This window comes from Cheilinus undulatus, linkage group 7 (genome assembly GCF_018320785.1).
Source record: "Cheilinus undulatus linkage group 7, ASM1832078v1, whole genome shotgun sequence".
NCBI classification, from domain to species: domain Eukaryota; kingdom Metazoa; phylum Chordata; class Actinopteri; order Labriformes; family Labridae; genus Cheilinus; species Cheilinus undulatus.
The window spans coordinates 26,978,638-26,995,143 of record NC_054871.1 but is presented as its reverse complement, the minus strand read 5'-3'; the positions used below and the strand labels follow the sequence as shown (position 1 = coordinate 26,995,143).

Below are 16,506 nucleotides of genomic sequence, written 5' to 3'. Positions count from 1 at the left end.
CCAGATATGAAAAAGGAAGCAAGGACTGTTACGATCATAAAAATATATTTTCAGTTCATAACTACAGGAACATTTGAAGACTGACTGTCTCACATTGATCAGTATTCCTGACTATAGTCCTAGACGAGAAAAAAAGCCTGGTAACTGAGCCATTCCTGGACTTTGAAGACCCAGCTTGGCTCAATTTTGCCCTTCGCTCTTCTTTCGTCAGTCTGACTGCTCTCTGAGCCTGATGCCTTTGGCAGTCAGAGGACAGTTTGCCTCATCCTGTGTCTCAAACTGCTGCCCAGCAGCCTGACATGAAGTTTTGGTTTTCACGTGATTGATTGTAAAAAGGCAGAGAGTCAGAGTTCAGGTGGCTAACATCCACCAGATGACAGATCGTGGTGGCTGCCTTCAAATATCAGTCTGTCGTGTGGCCTGAATCCATTTTAAATCATGAGAACAAAAAGGTTAAACTCTGTCTCAAGACTTTTTAATAAGACGTTACTGAAATCCATTTATAGGCTCCAGGAGGGGTTTCTTAAAGACATTTTATCAGACGATGCTACTTCAATCGATGATGAGTGTAAAGAGTTGTGTTTAAGCAGTCACTGAGGGCATGGATGGACTAGCGGTTGGGTCTCTCCCCATTTGTGGGAGATGTTTTTTCAAGGCCTGGGCTTGAATCCGACCTGTGGCTCCTCTCCTGCATGTCAGCCCCCACTCTCTCCCTGATTAGCTTGCAAGTCCTCTTCAAATGACAGGGGCAGGAGAGTTAAGTCTGTGGGGACTTGGGTTGGAAACTGAAGGGTCAGCAGTTAAATTCAAGCCTGAATAATATTGAAGTATAATATTGAATTTCTCTATTAAGATATAAATAAAGGACTTCTAGGGGGCGCAGTTGACCCCATGCACATGGGTGGCCTGGGTTCAAGTTCGGCCTGTGACCTCTTTCTCACATGTCCCATCCCCACTCTCATCTCTTTAAATAAAGACATAAAGAAAGCCCGAAAAATATCTTATTAAAAAGGACTATCACAAACAAAGAGGCTTATCTGATGCACATATGGTTGTTATAGTTTGATGTTAAAATCAGCAAAGTATATTCGTGTTCCTATTACCCTCGCTTCCTTCATGTTTCTCCTCTCTGTGGGTCAGCCTGTCACTGTGAGCTCTAGAAACATAACAAGGATGTTGTCTCAGCTTTGTTTTCCCTCAGCTGTCTGAAAAGGCTTCTGCTGGATCCACTGGCACTAGAGCTGTGGTGGTCTAAGGTTTAGTGTCCGTCAGACTTCCACAGAAATGAGTGTGTGCACATGAGAGTGACATAAAATGTAAACATGACCCTACCTTGTCTCTCCTGCTGCAGCATCTCCAATCACATGCACCACAGCTGATTCACAGGCGTGAGACGTTTAATGCCAAGAAATACGGCACCAACAGCCTGCTGTGTGATATGATGGGAATTCCATGATGTTTATGTGTTTCTCACGTGCTATCACCTCTGGCACTTTCTCAGAACTTTCTCCACATATGAGTGGAGATATAAAAGTTGTTATTGTGAAGAGGAAACAGAGTACATCCAAGACTAGACACAAATACCAAATTTATAGCATGACTGACAGCTCATCAAGAATGTTTTTGTAATATCTTCACATGGACGTGAAAGAGGAGAGACAGAAGCAAAAACAAAAACTTCTAGGACATACCAATGAGGCGATTAATCAGAGCAGAGATCAGAGAAAATAAACACAGGCCAGGAATCTGAGTGAATGATGTCGCACAGCATGGGGGTGACACCAAGGAGGCCTGATGTGTGCTTGTGTATGCATGTGTGTTGTGTGTCCTTCTACACTGACCGCAGTGTGAGTGCTCTTGTGTACATTTATCTGCCCTCAAATGTGAGCGTGTCCACTCTTTCCCGCTCACTCCCGGGTGCTCTCCTCCCCTGTGATCCTGCTGATTCAAGCTGCGTGTTTTGCATCTGGTGAACTTTGTGTGGTGGTCATTCGGGGCGACGAGAAGAAATGATGAGAGCCAGCTGCATGGATGCAGGCACATGTCCTAGTTTCATCCGAAAAAAGGCGTCCTCTAGACAGTCTCCTGTCTGTGTTCTCCTCTTAAACTCCTTCCTTTTATGAAGCACTACTTTAGGCCACATATACAAGGAAAATATGTAGATACAGTTACAGATCATACAACACTCTATTTTAAACACAGTCATGTCAGAATATTCCTTAATCTCACTCTTTATTGCACTGCAAATTTTTAAAGCTGTGACTCTTGCAAGCCTCTATTCATGAATCAATGATGCCCTCTAGTGGACAAAAGGGGGATTGTGGGACATTTGAGTAAAAGTATGAAAGTAAAGTTGTGCAGTTCTGCTTTTTAACAACGTGTAAGTGATATTACTCTGACTATGTACGAATATAGTATCTGCAGGTTTATAGATACAGTAGTTTAACATGACTATGCTTATATTATTAAATGGCATAAAAAGGCATTTTATTTCCAGGTTATCCTTCTGTCCATCTATAAATCCTAGCCATTCTTATGAACACAATAAGCTGAGACATATAGAAATGTTTACACTAATTCAAGGTTGGATTGATTAGATTTTGGAGGTCATAGGTCAAAGGTCCAGGTCATTAGGCTTTATGTTCACCTCTTATTTTCCAGGTCAGTCTTGAAAACACAGTATCTTTAGAATGCTTTGAGAGATTTTGGTTAGACTTTGCACACCTGTCTGCCAAGGCGCATCAACTTATTGATTCAACTTTAAAACTCCAAGGTCAAAGGGCTCATGTGCACCCCTTTCTTGTGTGTGATATTCCAAAGATGTAAAGTATTAAGTCAGAACTAAGTTTCTTCACTCCTTGCCTTTCTTTCATGTCTTCTTTGTCAGGTGGATATAATGCTGTAAAAAGAAAATTTCCATATGGGAAAAATAAAGTCTAAGCTAAGCAGGGCTGGAGTGGAGCTCGTTTTCAACCCTAGAGTTTCATGGCTCAGACCAGCTAACTTTACTTCACAACCATTTATTGAACACATACAACCGTGAATTAAGTACTATATTCTTTATAATAACATTCAGCTTTTAATAATTTAAAAATAACATTAAAGGTTACTTGGAACATTTGTGTGTAGATACTCTGGAACCAATTTCATCATGTGTAATTGTTAACACACTGTAGCACAACAGCTAGCCTGGGCCGTGTCTGTGGCTGACAGTAACAGAGTTGTGCATCTCGACTGGTCTGATGATTGATACATTTATCAGGCCAATGATTCACTCCTGATGAATCGTGACTCCTGATGCCAATATCAATTTCTTTACAAATATGTTTTTTAAAATTATATCATTTTACTAATGATATTGATTAAAAATAAAAAAATAAAAATCTTTCAAGTAAAATGTTAAAAAGAATAGCTTTTGAGAGTATAATAAAAGGTTAATAGGGGTTTCCTCTTTTTTCTTAATGCATAGGTTAATTCAGGCCCGGATGGCTAATCTAGAGAACCGGGAGAATTCCTGGTGGGCTGGGCTGGCTTTGGGCCAGGAGGGCCAGTGTACAGAGGAATCTCACTAGGACAGTTGGCAAAAAAATAGACAGAAAACAGTGGCTGTACAAGCTTTCATGTCCCCATGTGCAAAATTATTTTATCACAGCTTGATGTAAACGCACCAGGTGGAGATGACGCAGGTGAACTAGCAGTGCCAATGTGCAACTCATCACACATCATAAACTGTGCAAACCACTATCCAGGTTTATGAATCAAATCAATGAATTTTATGGAATTATAGGCTATATAATAACTTACTAGTATACAATACAGACAAGATATGTTCAAATTGTAGCTGTGCAACAAAAACAAGAACTAAGTGTAAAACATCACCATGTGACTCCTCTGCAGCTGTCCAGGGTGGGGTCCCATTTTGAAACACTGTCTAAGATACCGTCCAGGGTGGGGTCCCATTTGTGGGTGTAATTCTTGTGACCCAATCAGTTGTGGCCAGTTTTTTTTTTTTTGTTTGTTTGATGAGTTAAGCACAGCTGTTTCCTCCATACTTTATTAGATGATATTTTCCCTCCATGCAGGGAATTAAAGAGATGATACATTGACCATTAAAATATATATGGGGTGACTTTTTTGACAAATAAAACACTCTTATGAGTTTACAATAAATGTTTATTTTCTTCAAACCATATTTCCATACCTCACATTTCTGTTCACATTCAGGTAAAGTGGCTCAGCACTTGAGGGCTAAAATCACTAAAGCAGATTAATCTAAACCTTTGTGAGATTAAGTGAAAGTGGGTGCATGAATGATAGAAATGAAGAAAGTTATTGAAAAATAAAATGGATATGTAAAAATGCATCAAAATGACCAATATTATTCTGTAAATGGATTTGATCAAAACTGACGGATAAAATAAATAATCAAAATCACTGTAATGACACATATTTACACAAAAAAGCAAACTTCAAAATACACCCTTATCCTCTGACACATATTCAGTAACTATTTCAAGCATCACAGTTTGTCGACAGTTTCACACTCCAGACTTTTCACTGCATGTTCCCATTTAAATCCTTAGAGTAGCACAAAATGTGCATCTAAACAACCCCACAAATATAATCTAGAACGGTAAGATGCTAAATATGGCACAAATTATATCAATAAACATATGAGCACTGATAATTTAACATGCAAATACTGACACATGAAGTTTGGCCTTATCTAAACATAAAAAATGAGATGCATTGACATAAAAATTGTGATAAAATGCATCAGTGTTCCTCTTTGACATACTGCACAACTCCTAACGCCCTCCTCTTATATTCTCAGTGTTAATACGGTGAGGATTCAGGCAGGTGAAGAGGAGCTGCCACACTGCACCTGATGACCATCTGGCACTTCCTGTGTCTACAGCGGGGAGTCCTGCTGCTTTCTCCTCTCGTACTGGATCTGCCCTGCTGCCCAGCCTTCTCCGAGGGACCTGGTCAGACACGTGTTGCATCTGTGGTGGGTGGGGTTACGTGTAGCAGAGCAGACACATCTCCTCTGTGGCTCTGCATGCAGATGGGTTGGTAAAGCAATCACACACCTCCTCCAGGCCTTTTCCTCTTTCTGTATGTCTGTGTTTCGTTCTATGGGAGGAAGAAGTTGATCCTCTGGGGTATGGACTTGCATCCCTGTGCTGAGAACAGTCTCTCTTCTTTCGGGACATACAGCATGGCTTTGGCTACCTCATCAAGCGTCGCCTCATCTGCTTCCAGACCTCGTGCTGCATAGGCATCCCGTGCACACAGCTTGACATGGCGATACTCGAGAGGCAGGAATGGCACGAAGAAGTCAATCAGGTGACCGGACATTAGCTCGCTCTGAGCAAACCCACCTAAGGAGAAAACCAGACAGAAAAAAAAATCAAATTCCAGAAGCAATTGGTTTATATTATGACAGAAAACATTTGTAAGGGCATGAGAGGGCTGATCCTTTCAAGAATCTATAATTAACATGGCTGCTCTTTAATCTAACTACACTGGAGGGTTAAAATTGCCCTAAAAACTCTTACAATATCTCCATCACCATGTAAAATGAGTGTGTAGATCTCTGATTCCATTTTCCACCAAGCCACTATTCCTTAGTCAAAGAACTGGCTTTGAGCCAGAAAAGCATGAAGAAAAAATAATTTGGATGTAGTTATGAGCGCTCGTGTTGCTTGGAAAATGCAGACACATGCTAACATTCACACTGACAGCACAGGTTTCTTAGATTAAACCAACTGTGGTAAGGCTCCAGCTCAGCAGCAGCCTGGGAACAGACTTGGTAGAAAAAGGGTCCCTTAAGACTTTTGTTTACTTCCTGCACAGGCCAAAAAGGCAGAGAGCTGAAGTTGATAATCAAAAAGATTGCTGAGGATAGTTTAACATCTGGACACCAGCTGAGTTCTTCTGCTGAATACCTTGAGACTCCATAGTTTCTGCTCGTAGCCGATGCTCCAGGTCCTCCATGCCGATGTCCTCTCGATTCTGACCGGAGTGCCAGAAATCCAACGCAACATCATTGATCGTTGCTCCACCAATGTTACTGTAGAGACAGCAAAAACAAGGATATTTCGATATTTTTAGATGGGGTTGTCAGAGATACTCAGAAGCGGGTAGGGGTACCGGCTTTGGTAGCTAGACTTTACATCACTACAGATGTAACAGATAATTCACCTGATTTTAAGAAAAACTGTAACAATGTATAAACTGATGTAAAAGACAATGACAATTAACTTTACTCTTAAAAATGTAAACTCAATGTGAAAAATGTATTTTAACAAAGATAATTTAAAGGTAAAATGTAGTCGTGTTGCCACGTGCCCCTGGTTGTGGGGCCCAAAAACTGCCAGCGGTCTCTAGGCGGATCATCAGGGGTGAAAAGGCCTGGAAAAAGCGATTCAGTCGACCTAGACTGCCAAGCGATCTACTTGTGTGTCGAGCTTGACCCTGCCCCCCATCTCCAGCCCTTAGGTGATGACACATCAGACTAGAGGACCAGAGCAGTGGTTCCCAACTGGTGGGTCAGGATCCAAAAGTGGGGCGAGGAGCAGTTTTCAGTGGGTCACAAATGTGTCTGGAAAAAGTGGTGGCAAAAGTCTACAAAGAACATGCATCTATAGGTTTTGTTTTACTCTGTTTTATTGTGATAATGGCTACATTTAAATGTTTTATCAATATTTAGATGTATTTATCTCCTTTTCTTGCAATAAAAGAGCTGCTTTTACCATGCCACTGGACTAGAGGACCCAACGCAAATCTGGCAGGAGTGGGCTTTTTTGATATCGCTGCAGGTGGGAGCGGGTGGACAAGAAAATTGCTGTGGCTCCTGGAACACAAGATTTTGGAAGGGAAAGCAAGTGTTTACTTTGAAGGAACTAAACAAATGACGTGGAAAAGAGGATTGAGACTTTTACAACAAAAACAAAGCCATGCCAATCTATGAATGAAGTTTTCATAAGATTGAGGGACAGAACTGGAAAACAACTGGAATTTATTGAAACTTCAGTAAATGAGTTAAAAGGCACAGTTTTAATGTACCGTATGAAGACGCTGAGCCATTATGCAGTTATTTTCGGGGGAAAAAAACACCCATTTCCATACAAATTGGCCTTATTGCAAAAATCTTCTGACAAGGCATTAATTGAGTAAAGATTAGCCGTCTGTCTGTGAGAGCTGACGGAAGTGCTCATGCTGTATTTTTTCCAGAGAACAGGAAACAAGCAACCTTGCAAAGCAGATGGATATGCCCGTTTCCATGTTTCTCACTGGCGAATCTATCTTGCAAAGCTCCCGTCTGAACCGTTTGGACCCAGTTAGAAAGTGACAGGACCAATCAGCATCAAGGGGCAGTACTTTTGGGAGCGGCAGAGTCGTGACATAAGCAAGCAGGGGCAAGAGGCCGGTGCAGATACGGCAGAAGACATTTGTGTGGATGCTGCTAAATAGCCAGTTTTATCAGGACTTGATGACATCTCTTTGTTAAAAGAAGAACAAAAAACAGCAGTGAGTTGTTTTCTTTTCAAAAACAACAAAAGTCGTGTACTGATATGTCTAAAGTCACCATGGTTCGCGTTATGCAGTTCTATATGGAGTTTACTCCTTCGGTAGGGGCGCAGCTTGGTAGCGGCTACATCACGTGTTTTGCTGCTCTGATTGGCCCATAAAGATGTGACAGACAGAACGTTCATCCAATCACCCTCCAATTTTTTTTTTCAAAGGCTCTGCCCTTTCCAAATCGCTGTCTATGAGTGGCTTTCCACCTGGACGGGTGCCACCTGGCATGCCAGGTTAGGAAACAAGTCCACTTCTGCATGACTGAAAAATCAATGATGTGAAAATAAGGTTGGTAAATATCACTTTGACATTACTTTTACTAAGCTATAACCAAGAGTTAATTCAATCTGTGGCTCCCAGCTGCTCTTTTATCAATGTGTGGCTCCTTTTTGCATAACCAAAATATAGGTATTGTGATTGTTTTCTCCTTCATTTGGGGAGACAACTTTGTCAAGCTGGTGATGCTTGAGTGAACACATTAATATGACCCTTCCTTTAACTAAACACACTGTTATTCTAAATGTTTAACATGAATTGTCAGAATCTGTGCAGGATAAGGGATACGACAGACTTGTTGCGGGCAGGAGTGGCGGTGCTGTGGGAGAGGGCGGTAATGGTCAGAAATCCAGTGGGAGCAGGATTAAGAAAAGATTCCCTCAACATCAGACCACATGATGAATCCTTGCACCCTACATAGCTAAAATGTATGCACATAACTGTATACATCTACAATTAAGTGAGCTAAATATCTGCCAGAAGAAATTCAACATGAAAAACCCATAGAGATGGCTAATGGAGACAGAATATGTGGGTCAAAAATGTTACACACTTTGAGTTGTCAAAGGGGGATCCTAAAGTAAACTGACCTTAGGAAGAGGAAGACTGCCCTGCGGTAGCTAACGCCATCTACGTTGTCATAGTGATCCATGTAGGGTTTGATGGCATCGATGAGGCCTGGATGAAGCTTCTCAGCCTCGTCAAAGATGAACAGAGTCTGAGGGCATCGCAGCACTAAGTCCCGTATCGCTTCTCTCAACTGGCCCTGGATACAGACAGGCAAGACCACGTCAAATAAAGTGCTTTGAGTTTTTGACTGTAGATATAAATACATATTCCAGAAATTACAACTAGAATACAAGCACACAATTACTGAGGTTACACAACACTTTTTCCAAAAAAGTTGGGGCGGTGTATGAAATGTAAATAAACTAGAATGTAATAGTTTTAGAATCACTGAAACTCCAAATTGAACTGAAAATATATATATATAAAAAAAACACGACAGATGTAGTAAGAGAGGTGTGATATTTTTTTAAGAACTAGCAAAACATCTCCTAATCCTAATATTCAAGTTTTGCAGAACTTTTTTGGAAATATGGTTGTAAAACATTCCCATAAAATAGGTTATCTCTACTCTACAACGTACAGGTAGTATGCTATCACTGAAACAGTCTTGATAATTAAATCTTCCTTGTTACTTTCTTCAGGTATGTTTTTTAACCATAGTTTGTGTTTTTATTTTCAAGCAAAAAAGAAAACATTGTTAAGTAAAGTTTAAATTTTATTGTTAACCTTAAGCATCACCTCTCATCATAGCAGCAGAAGAGCAATCTACAGATTGATCAGATTTTGAAGGCGTGAGTTTCAAAGTCTTTCTGTGCCTTTTAGAATCAGGATTTAATTGGGTAATGATACAGTTTCAACATTTTTTCTAATCTGATACAGGAATTATGTAATAAGTGTTTAAACTGGACCAGGCTGGCATTCACAACCCAGTAGCACAAACACCAGGCCAAGATTAATATTTGATTTGAATCACCTGTCCAATCAGTGATCTTTACTATTCCTACACCACATTACAACACAGACCAAACATCAGATGAAGCAAGTAGAGGGTCACAAGAGCATTGCCAGCTTGTTCCTGGCACAGACAATTGAATTCTGAGCCAACTGGACCTCTGCACATCTTACCTTGTACGTGTCCACCAGTCTAGCATGTGGGAAGTGGAACGGGGCAATGAACAGACGGACACACTCACTCTTCACCCCGTCACGGTATAGGTTATCTGCAATGATCCGGGCCACAAAGTTCTTGCCTGTGCCGGACCACCCGTGAAAAGAGAGCGTCAAGGGTTTGTTGGATTCTGGGTTATTGATAAAACCCTGGATAGCTTTCAGAACCACAGACTGTGCCAGGTGCTGCCCGTGAAGCTTCGTCTGAAGGTCTCTCGCCAGACCTGCACGTGTGGGGAGAAAAAGAGGAAGCATGCTTAAGATGAGCCCATACATAATAACCCTACCCAGCTAGGGGTCGGTGCTCTTTCTTAGTATTTCATCTGTGAGATAGAGACATTTAAAGCTCATTTGAGAAGTGTTAATTGTTACAAAACAAAAAGCAATTATTATTAGTGTCTCTATATGACTCACAAAAGCAAATAATGCCATCTGCAAAAAATGGACTGCTTCTAATAGTTTTTAATGTCTGGAAACAGGCTGCAACACGGTAGATGTCAAAGCAAGAACATTACAGTGGCAATACAGCCATTTTCCCACATATTCCATTGCAAGAGAGTGATGCATTTGACTTATGCAATCAACACAACTTGCACATTAAAAGAAAGACGTGCACCAGGATCAACACAAATCAAAAGTTACTCACAGTAGCTTGACATATACATATGTATATATTTATATATATATCAAACATTAAACAGCAATCATTGAAATTAATTTAAATTTGCAGCTTTTAAGAAGCAAAAAAATGTCTCTCTGCAAGCCACTGAAACCTCAGTGGCTTTGCTCTAGAACAGATAATGCAATATCATTCGTTTCAAAAGTTTTTTTGTGATCTGTATCCTGAACTGAATTGTACCCGTTTAGTATTAAAAACAAAAACAAAGCTGGGCTTAATGTTGATCAGATGTCATGAAATGTATTCAAATCAGAAACTGTTTTCTGAGAATTCCCATAAATAGCAGTTAGACTTTTTCCCAGTAATTTCACTGATCATCACTGACTTCCAAGCTTCCTATATCTGATTTCAAATGAAGGGTTATGGCCAGTGAATGTATCACAAAGTAGAAGGCAAAAAATTCAAGAAGTCTGCAGCCCACTTCATATACTCAATTTAAAAAATAATGCATGATAAAACAAACGCAGAAATCATTGTTCTGAATGACACTAAGCTTTGAGTGTTGTACCTGTTATGTTGTTGGTTATCCTGCAGTCTCCAGTTTCACAGCACTGGCCCAGACTACAGTACCACTGGTGCAGCAGGCTCGCATAGTCCTGAGGAAAACCTGCCCAGATGTCCCTGGTTGGAACTGCACACATCAATAGCACAAAAACCAGTCAGCTTTTATAATCACCGAGAAATGTAAAAAATTCAAGCAGAGGGTAGCCTACACGTAGTCTAATGAATGAGCCCTTACAGCTGCCAGGCTGTAAATCTGGCTAGCATCATGTCTTAGCCTCAAACATTTCATTCCGTTCAGTGTCTTACCTTGCTGTGTGGCATCGTCTTGGTTAGGCTGACAATCCCCCTCCCATATGTTGCAATAAAAGTAATTAAAATAGTAAGTGGATACATTGGAAATGCTATCAAACTGAAAGAAGTCCGCCTCTGCGGACAGAGCCCCGAGCAGAGGTAGCAACCACCGCATTAACATCGGTGAACACGCTGGTCGGTCGAAACGAGACTAAACACTGATACGTCTCTCCCATCTATATAAACCTGGACATTAGCTGGTGGTGGCCTTTACTGTTAGATTTCTTCAACCACCTTCCCCCTTTACAGTGAAAAGGGAACGCTTGTTTTGACTTCCTGTACGGGGCGGTGTGCGATCTTTGGCTCCGTATGCCTACAGGGGGACTAGGTACTTTTCTGTAGTGCATGGTTTTCTGCAGCCTTTGTGGCATCTAGGCTATGCAGACCCCCCCAAAATTGCTTTGCCTCGCATGCGGGAGGGACCCCACAGTTTCTATGTGTAGCCGCACACGGGAGGTAAGGAGTTAAAAGTAACACCCCCCCCCCTTTTTGTGAGCAGAGGGTTTCGGCACTTTGACAGTGGCAGAGAAATAGACAGCTACGTCGTTTCCGGTGCTTCCCAGACAGCTATACTTCCAAGGTAGTGTATCCTTTATGTGGACAATTTGTGCCCCCTTGTGCATGATCACTGCACTCATTTCAAGGCACCAGTGGACCCAATGCTAGTGATGTTTTGTCCATTTTTATAGTAAAGATTGTAACATATATAGAAGTACAGGAGACAGCATTTTTTTTTTTTTAAATCTCTTTATTAACACCAAGTTGAACAGCATTTGACATGTTTCAGTAGTCGCAGGTTTACCCACAGGCTTTCACCAAAGGACAGCACCTGAGAGAGCAGGAACAATGTTCAGCACCTTACATAACAGACAACTGGACAGCATTTATCAAGACTTCAGATTACTTTGATTCATACTCACTTTAGACTACTGATTAAAAAGATGGGATTTTTGCAACACAGGGCAAAAATGGATTATCAGTTGCATTTCCTGTGAGGGGAAAAAAAAAAATATCTGAAGCAACAAAAAAAAGTTTGACAAGTACAAGCCAGCAGAGCTGATATTAACTGGCCACATGACCTCAGAAAAAAGTGGAACGGTAAGGGTTATAATCAAAGAAATCATTTGGCAGAATCTCTTCATCACTGGTAGTGGCAGCTTCTGCAGCAACACCCACAGAACATTTCTATCAGAATCTTAATTTCTAAGTGCTTCCAGAATAAACAACTTACCCAGATCAGTGCGAGGAAATCAAGCATTTTCCTGTAGATAAGAGAATTGCCTTATTATATGCAAGTAACCACACCACTTAGGTTTATTTCACCAGGTTCCTCAGTAATAACAGGCTCCACATTTAAGTTCAGGTCAGACATTTGTACAAGACATCACTGAACCCAAAGCTAAAAATTGGTTCTGACAGGTTGCATTCTCACCTCTTGTAAAGCTAGTCTTCAAGACATCCTGTAAATTCAACAAGTAGAGCCTGTAAGAGAGAAGTTCAAGCTGAATGCACACTCCAGACATCAGGATGAACATTTACACAGATGACCAGATCAGCTAGAGCTAATATAACAGACTCCATGGTTTAAAGTCAGCGTTTACTAGTCATCATACAGGTCAGTTTACAGGGACCAAGTTCATGTTTAGCAGCAAGATCCCAGCTTTAGAACAGCTCAGACCCAGATGAGCCACAAACACTGTATGAATGTAGACATTGACAGACTACATTTATTATCATCAAGTATGGCATCAAAATTAGTCCATGTGCATTTATGGCACCAATGCTACCAGTCATCTGAGTCTGAGGTGATAGATGTCACATTTTCACACTCACCATGTCTTCAACTTCTTTTGCATCAATTGCACCGTACCTGCAAACAAACAAGCTTTTAAACAAATGTTTACACACAAAAAAAGATTAATGTTTGAATTACCCAGATCAGATTAATAACCAATTTCCTCAACTGGATCAGCGACCTGATTCTAACTCATCACATCTGAATGTAAAACTTTCCAGTCCTGATTTTAGAGGATACTCACTGACACAGGACTTTAAAGATGCTCCTTTCCAGCCAGGCTTTACACATCTGGACAAAAGAGACATTTGTTAATACCTTTTTAAAAAAACTCACATAAAGCCAAGTGCGTCTGCAATTGATACATCAGCTAGGAGCGAAAGACGATAGTTATTCTTCACTGTGTAATCTGCTGAACTATGCGATCATCATTGTATCACATGTCATTAAAAATGCCTGATCAGTCTTTTTACTCACCTCCACTTTGGCATGAGTACAGTCAGCCCTCTAGCAGGGTTTGCTTTACAGCAGCTGAAAATTAAGGAAAAAGTCAAAATTGATACAGAAAATGAACAGCCAAACCAATCGTGTAAACTGATACATCAGCTAGGAGCGAAAGACAATGGTTAATCTTCATGATGTAATCTGCTGAACTATGCACTCATCACTGTATCAGGTGTACATTAATGAAACTGTAAACTAGTCTTTAAACTCACCTTTAATTTGACTTCATAGCAGTTTGCCACTTGTCTGAAAATCAAGAGAACAGTTTTACTAAACCATTCAGACACCAATTTTCCTCATTAAGGACGGGAGCCGACACATCAGCTAGGAGCGAAAGACGATAGTTATTCTTCACGGTGTAATCTGCTGAACTATGCGATCATCATTGCATCAGGCTATTGTGATTTTTTTTTTTTAAATATTTACTCAATAGCCAAAATTTAACTCACCTTGAGATGATCCAAGACCATGAAAACAGGATCCACGAAAAAAAGACTGCATCATCTGTAAACAAAAGACTGAGGGTCATACACTGTCACATAAAAAGATGAGTCCAGGTGTTTGTAGTCTGCACTGCATCAGCAAAAAGTCATCTTTCACTCTTTTTCAGAGAGATTCCCATTGTTTTATAAACAAAATCATCATTGACAGCTGCTTTTGGGCAATAACACATTAACAAGTGATAGCTCATTACCTGTTCCGGATGTTTTGCAGCCAATTCAACCAGCATTGTACACCTGGGGAAACAAATCGCACATAAGTAATCACAATTACCTAAATCAGGTAAGCAACAGGTTGGTTTGTGCCTCAGATAATTCAACTGGTGGGTTGGAGGTATCGTCATCCATGGTGTCAAGAGTAGCAAATAAATGTCATCACAGCAGCACAGAGACGATGTGCAGATGTAAAGGCAGACTCATGCTTCTCTGAGTGTTGCACTGTGTACAGTTTATTCACTTTATATTAGAAATACAACTTCAAATCAATTCTTTCAAAACAATTTCAACATAGTATAACCAACTGGCAACTCCAAGCCACTGACTTAATGTAAACTAATCTTAAGTATGAGGACAGAATATACTTTATTTGCAGGGCTTTTTTCTCAAAATTGCAACAGGCTACCTCAAAGAAGCATTAGTCTACTAGAAACAGCCATTTATACATTTGGCCTTACCTTTCGAAGTACCACTTGCTCCCTGCTCCATGTTCAGACTCCACCTTGGCCTGTGGATATAGACATATTTCAGGGCCATACTGGACATGACAATAAAAAGAAAGGTTTATAAATAGGAAGTCTCAGTGTAAAAATTCTCAGAAATCTCTTCTGTCCACTACTCTTACACTTAATTCATCACTGACTTCCAGTTGAATTATGCAGCATGACCACATTGGGGCAAAAAAAAAATTACTCTCATCCTTCAAGGCATTTGGCATTTAAAATCTCCATGCAAAATTTGACAGACCATCTCTTTATCAATGGAGACAATTTCTGCCATCATTCTCATGCTGAGTCATGGATCTAGTAGAATCTATTCAAACGACTTCACAAGTTTTTGATGTGCATGAACGCCCAGAATCTTCATGTCTTAGACATCCTCTGCCTTCACCAAATCTTTTATGCCACTAAAACTCGGGTGCACGTGACATGCAGTGTTCCCCATTCACCTCAGTGTGAGAAAAAAAATCTGCTGCCGTTTTGTTCACTTTCACCTAAAATTTCAGGTTAATGCGTTGCCCAACTTTTGAACTAATCATGTTAAACTTAAAGTTGTGTGTGAACAACCAACCTTTGATAACACTCCATGCGACTGTGAACCACAGGGTTTATCCTCAAGCTCAGTCTTGTTCAGTAGCCAAATCTCGTACACCTGTAAGAAAGGAAACGCTTTAGTTTTACAGCTCTAAAACTGCCGGTCTACAAATTTGACGCTATTAATCCAAATTCAGACAGAAGCACAGGAAATCACTTTCATCCCCCACTAAATTAAACATGAGTTAATTAAGCTACAGATGTGACGTTATTGGTTCCTGTCATTTCACAGGAATCTACAAGACAGCAACCCAGAATAAAGAATGTTTCAGTCTTAAAAATAGAGGCTTAAAAATGATGCAGCTGTTCGTAAAAACAGCCACACAACTGTAGCGCAGCTAGCTTGGAGGCCGAGTAAATCTGAATTTAGCCGTTGTCCCATGCTGTCAGAGATGTTGGCGTTTCTTCACATTCATTCGGATGTCCCTACCAACATTTATTTCATCATTTAGCCATGGGACAATACTGCAGTTTCAAATTAAAATTGCTTATCTTGGCTATTGTGCATCCATGCTCGCGCACTGAGGCACGTGGCGGAGGCCTACTGCTAACGTTAGCCCTGTTAGCTAAAGTTAAACTAAACTTCAGCATGTGATCAAAAATGGAATACAGCTTTAGAAGAAAAGAAATGTAAATAATGTCCCCTACGTCCAGTGGTAAATAACAGCGACTTTACGACGGTATGAGAATGAACTGCAAAGTTTTGACACTAAGTAATACGTACCTCGAAGAGCGCAGGAGTGAGGACCTCTGCTGGGTGCAGGGCGGTTTTATAGGAGATGTCGCACTGGCTGATGGGAAAAATATCAGCAGACCCCTTTCTTAGCTCTTTGGCCATTACTGGCTAAAAACAAGTATGGCTATATAATAATGACTTTTAGTTCTCCAAAATCAAATTTTTGGGGCTTTTAATACATTTTAGCCAGTTTTTTTTTCTCAGAGGGGTAGAGTTTGCTCCATCTCCCTAACATCTGGGGAAACTTCATATGTAATGGAAACTATGAAATAATAATAATAATAATAATAATAATAATAATAATAACATCTTGAATTTATATAGCCCCTTCAAGAAACCCAAGGACGCTTTACAGGAACACATATACATGGACAAACTATGTGAGGGGTAGGATGAGTGTAAGGGGTGGTTTAGTGAAGACTGTAGGCTGTGGTGAACAGGTGGTGAAATGGTGTATTTCAGGTTTGTTGTGGTTATAGATAGACGTATAGAACTCTGTATTTTAGATGTTCTGAACAAAATTGTGA

At 40.4% G+C, this 16,506-nt stretch overlaps 1 protein-coding gene, 1 long non-coding RNA gene and 8 other non-coding genes across 10 annotated transcripts; all 10 read right to left on the bottom strand.

The window, feature by feature from the left end:
- Positions 1–4,155: 4,155 nt before the first annotated feature.
- tor3a (torsin family 3, member A) lies at positions 4,156–11,443 on the bottom strand. Its single transcript, XM_041790617.1, has 6 exons — positions 11,090–11,443; positions 10,788–10,910; positions 9,559–9,824; positions 8,454–8,629; positions 5,952–6,076; positions 4,156–5,384 (listed from the first exon to the last, which is right to left on the bottom strand). The coding sequence occupies exons 1-6, from the start codon at positions 11,253–11,255 to the stop codon at positions 5,137–5,139; spliced, it is 1,104 nt and encodes a 367-aa protein (XP_041646551.1). The 5' UTR covers positions 11,256–11,443; the 3' UTR covers positions 4,156–5,136.
- Positions 11,444–11,865: 422 nt separating this feature from the next.
- LOC121511900 lies at positions 11,866–16,050 on the bottom strand. Its single transcript, XR_005992071.1, has 13 exons — positions 15,968–16,050; positions 15,221–15,301; positions 14,608–14,657; positions 14,128–14,170; positions 13,883–13,937; positions 13,646–13,679; positions 13,407–13,460; positions 13,174–13,220; positions 12,968–13,004; positions 12,567–12,616; positions 12,366–12,396; positions 12,055–12,123; positions 11,866–11,963 (listed from the first exon to the last, which is right to left on the bottom strand). It is a non-coding gene; the product is annotated as an uncharacterized LOC121511900 (long non-coding RNA).
- On the bottom strand, positions 12,211–12,284 carry LOC121512885. The gene has a single exon (XR_005992158.1). It is a non-coding gene; the product is annotated as a small nucleolar RNA SNORD47 (small nucleolar RNA).
- Positions 12,462–12,527, bottom strand: LOC121512881. The gene has a single exon (XR_005992154.1). It is a non-coding gene; the product is annotated as a small nucleolar RNA SNORD78 (small nucleolar RNA).
- LOC121512874 lies at positions 13,288–13,369 on the bottom strand. The gene has a single exon (XR_005992148.1). It is a non-coding gene; the product is annotated as a small nucleolar RNA snR60/Z15/Z230/Z193/J17 (small nucleolar RNA).
- On the bottom strand, positions 13,524–13,605 carry LOC121512873. The gene has a single exon (XR_005992147.1). It is a non-coding gene; the product is annotated as a small nucleolar RNA snR60/Z15/Z230/Z193/J17 (small nucleolar RNA).
- LOC121512876 lies at positions 13,746–13,827 on the bottom strand. Its single transcript, XR_005992149.1, has one exon. It is a non-coding gene; the product is annotated as a small nucleolar RNA snR60/Z15/Z230/Z193/J17 (small nucleolar RNA).
- Positions 14,005–14,086, bottom strand: LOC121512871. The gene has a single exon (XR_005992145.1). It is a non-coding gene; the product is annotated as a small nucleolar RNA SNORD79 (small nucleolar RNA).
- On the bottom strand, positions 14,726–14,793 carry LOC121512882. Its single transcript, XR_005992155.1, has one exon. It is a non-coding gene; the product is annotated as a small nucleolar RNA SNORD75 (small nucleolar RNA).
- On the bottom strand, positions 15,621–15,702 carry LOC121512872. The gene has a single exon (XR_005992146.1). It is a non-coding gene; the product is annotated as a small nucleolar RNA SNORD74 (small nucleolar RNA).
- Positions 16,051–16,506: the final 456 nt, after the last annotated feature.